We start from the raw sequence: 3,550 nt of genomic DNA, 5'->3' as shown, positions 1-3,550 counted from the left end.
GGTGTAATATAATTATGCTCAATACTACGCTCTCATGATAGCTGGGCGATAAATCGCTAGTCACCTACGAGTCGGAACCACCTATGATGATCTGTACGATAAGACTGAGTGTAATATAATTATACTCAATACTACGCTCTCATGATAGCTGGGCCATAAATCGCTGGTCACCTACGAGTTGGAACCACCTATGATGGTCTGTACGACAAGACTGTGCACCTAAATTGGATCTAATGTGAGCATATGGTGCGGGAGGTGACATTATAAATAGGCATGTGCCACATCTCTGGCTAAATCACAATCACCCTAGGTGCAGGTTTATGAGCTCAAAGTTGCTTAATCACATGTCACATTATCGATAATTCACATAACAAGACATAACTCACCTGGTACTTACCTGAGCGTCCACAACACCACAATTATATATATATATATATATATATATATATATATATATATGCAAACAATTCAACTCATTGTTTAAGAATAGGCATGGCATTTTCAAAGCATAAATCATTTAAATGCATTTTGGTATGTCGAAGGGTCGTAGCCCTTGAGTCGCTCTTGACTATGCTCGTCCTCGGGATAATTCGTGTTCCCTCAAATATTTCAACACCAATTTAAGATGTCTAGCATGCTCTGCTCTAGTCTTAGAGTATATCAGAATGTCATCAATAAAGACAATGGCAAACCTGTCCAAATACGGCTGGAATACCTGATTCATTAAATCCATAAAAGCTGCTGGTGCATTAGTTAACCCGAATGGCATCACAAGAAACTCATAATGACCATATCGAGTTCTGAATGCGATCTTAGGGACATCTTCACTTCTAATCTTCAACTGGTAGTAACCAGACCTCAAGTCAATTTTAGAGAATACACAGGCACCTCAGAGTTGATCAAACAAATCATCTATATGGGGTAACGGATAACAGTTCTTAATTGTTACCAATTCAATTGCTTGTAATCAATACACAGCCTCAAGGTTCCGTCTTTCTTCCTCACAAATAAGACTGGAGCTCCCCAAGGTGAAGTACTAGGCTGAATAAAACCTTTATCCATTAATTCTTGTAATTGAACTTTCAATTCTCTTAATTCAGCATGAGCCATTCTATAAGGAGTCAAAGATTTATGATTCATACCTGGAAGCAAATCAATAACGAACTCCACATCTCTATCTGGCGGAAATTCGGGCAAATCATCAGGGAACATATCCGGAAAATGCCTGACCACACGCACATCTTCCACACTACTAGGAGCATCATCATGCAATACTACATGAGCCAAATATCCCTGACAACCTTCCGACAATAATCTTTTGGCTTTCATGGCAGAAATAATACTATGCCTCACCCCGCACAGTTCTCCTACAAATGTAACTTCAGGTAATCCAGGACGATGAAACGTGACTGTCTTACCATAAAAATCTATTTTGGCACGATTATAGTGCAACCAATCAGTGCCCAAAATCACATCAAAATCCACAATGTCCAACGACATAAGATTAGCTGGCATAACAACATCATCCACCATCACTAGACATCATGGATACACCCGATCCACAAAACATCTATCTCCTCTAGGCATAGAAAACTCTAAATCATATCCTAGAGGTGTAGGATGAGGTTGCGTCAAATGAGCAAATGTATGAGAAATAACAGAATGTGTAGCACCACAGTCAATCAATACTCTAGCAAAACGACCAAGAATATTTAAATTACCCAAGATTAAATCAGGATTGTTCTGAGCATCTTGCAGTGTCATGTTATGGATACGTCCCTAACTCTGCTGTCGTCCACCATGACCTCTGTTAGCATGAACACCTCGTCCCTGTCTTGGCTGACCAGGCTGCCTTGAAGATCCTGCACTGCTAGCAGCAATCTCTACCTGCTGGGGTTGTCCCCCATGATACCACTGGGATCCGCCTGATGAATATAGCTGATATGGTTGATATGGCATAGAACCTCCCTGATACTGAGGGTAACCACCCTGATAATAAGGATCCTGTGAGTACTGATACTGCCATGTAGCATAAGGAACAGCATCGCCCTGATAATGACAAACACCTCCACGACCAGACTGGCCATAACCACTAGATCCTGAAGCTTGCTGGGTTGGTGCAGGTGGTGGTAAGGGAGGTTGTTGGGGCCTCTGTTGATTCTGAGGGCAATGAATAGCCCTATGCTCCATCTGTCCATAAGTATAGCATGCACTGCTGCCTCTCATACACTCTCCAAAATGCCTATTATTACACATGCGGCATAAAAAAGCACCTGAACCACCAAAGTCCCTCTGTCTCTGAAATCTTAGTCCTCCAAAGAATCTACCACCTCTCCTCTGTACATTAGAGCTCAAACCTCCACTAGAAGAGCTAGAACTAACACCACTTCTCTTAAAGTTCTGGGTCTTACGAGGTCCCTAAGATGCTTGACCTTTACCTTTATCATCTCGCCTTTGGTTCACATTCTTTTCTTCTTCATCTTCACTTTCACTTGGCATGTTCTCGGAGTCCTCAATCCGTAGTAAAACCTTAGAAAACTCCTGGTAAGTGGCATAGGGAGTCGATGTCGCTATAGAACGCCATTTCTTCTTAGTACCCAACCTGAAACGATGAAGCATCTCAACCAGATTAACTGCAACCTCTAGATCATATCGAGACAAATAAGTGAACTTCCTGTAATACTCATTCGTTGACATCTTTCCTTGCTTCAGATGCGTAAACTCTTGTTTCTTGCGATCAATGTACTCAGGAGGAATGAACCTTTTCCGAAACAACTGTTTAAACACTTCCCAATCGGCTACTACCTCTGGTGGCATCTGATATGACTCTTGTCTCCACCAGGATGCAGGCTCCGGACCTAAAAACCAGGTAGTCGTCTCGACCCACCTATCAGGAGAAAGGTTTCCCTGACTCTGCATCACAAGGAAAGTCTTCTCAACATGATTAAGCCATTTCTCCGCTCTTTCATGTCATTCATTTCCCATGAAGTGATTCAGCTTCAGATTGTACACAGTCTCAAGAGGTGTCCTCTGAGGAGGACAAAGAGAAGACTGAATGGCATTAGCTATAACTTCCCCTAATTGAGCAATATCAAGGAAACTAAGCTCAGCTGAATGACGTGGTTCTCTACAAGGCGGCATAGTTCTGACAGAAGACATCACAATGATTAGATCATTCACAAGATATACATGACTGCTAAACCTAGGCTCTGATACCAAACTGACACACCCCGACTGAGATCGAGGCATATTGGCCGTCACGTGAGGGTGACGTAGCCATGTGCACAGTGCGGAAGCAATAAGGATAAGAAATATATGAATAAATAAAAACCGAAAGCTACTAAAGTGCACTAATAAACAGGAAGTGTTAGGAGTGAGATACAAAGGTAAATACTCCTAATCAGAGCATAGAAAGTCTAGGTGCAGTCCAGTAGAACAAGTACTCATTATACAGTACCAGAAGATGTCCAACAATATTTTATTATGTCAGAACCGTCGAAATCCTCGTACGCCACCAACAAAAAGTCTACCTAAAACCTGGAGGGGCACA

General features: G+C 41.9%; 1 protein-coding gene across 1 annotated transcript; it reads right to left on the bottom strand.

Moving 5' to 3' along the window:
- Window positions 1-2,418: 2,418 nt before the first annotated feature.
- On the bottom strand, window positions 2,419-3,141 carry LOC139196161 (uncharacterized). The gene is made up of 2 exons (XM_070821823.1): window positions 3,013-3,141; window positions 2,419-2,913 (listed from the first exon to the last, which is right to left on the bottom strand). Exons 1-2 carry the CDS (start codon window positions 3,139-3,141, stop codon window positions 2,419-2,421), a joined length of 624 nt encoding a protein of 207 aa, XP_070677924.1.
- Window positions 3,142-3,550: the final 409 nt, after the last annotated feature.

The sequence above is a fragment of the Malus domestica genome, chromosome 05 (genome assembly GCF_042453785.1).
Source record: "Malus domestica chromosome 05, GDT2T_hap1".
Classification (NCBI taxonomy): domain Eukaryota; kingdom Viridiplantae; phylum Streptophyta; class Magnoliopsida; order Rosales; family Rosaceae; genus Malus; species Malus domestica.
The sequence above is the reverse complement of the archived record's forward strand: the minus strand, read 5'-3'. Positions and strand labels throughout refer to the sequence as shown.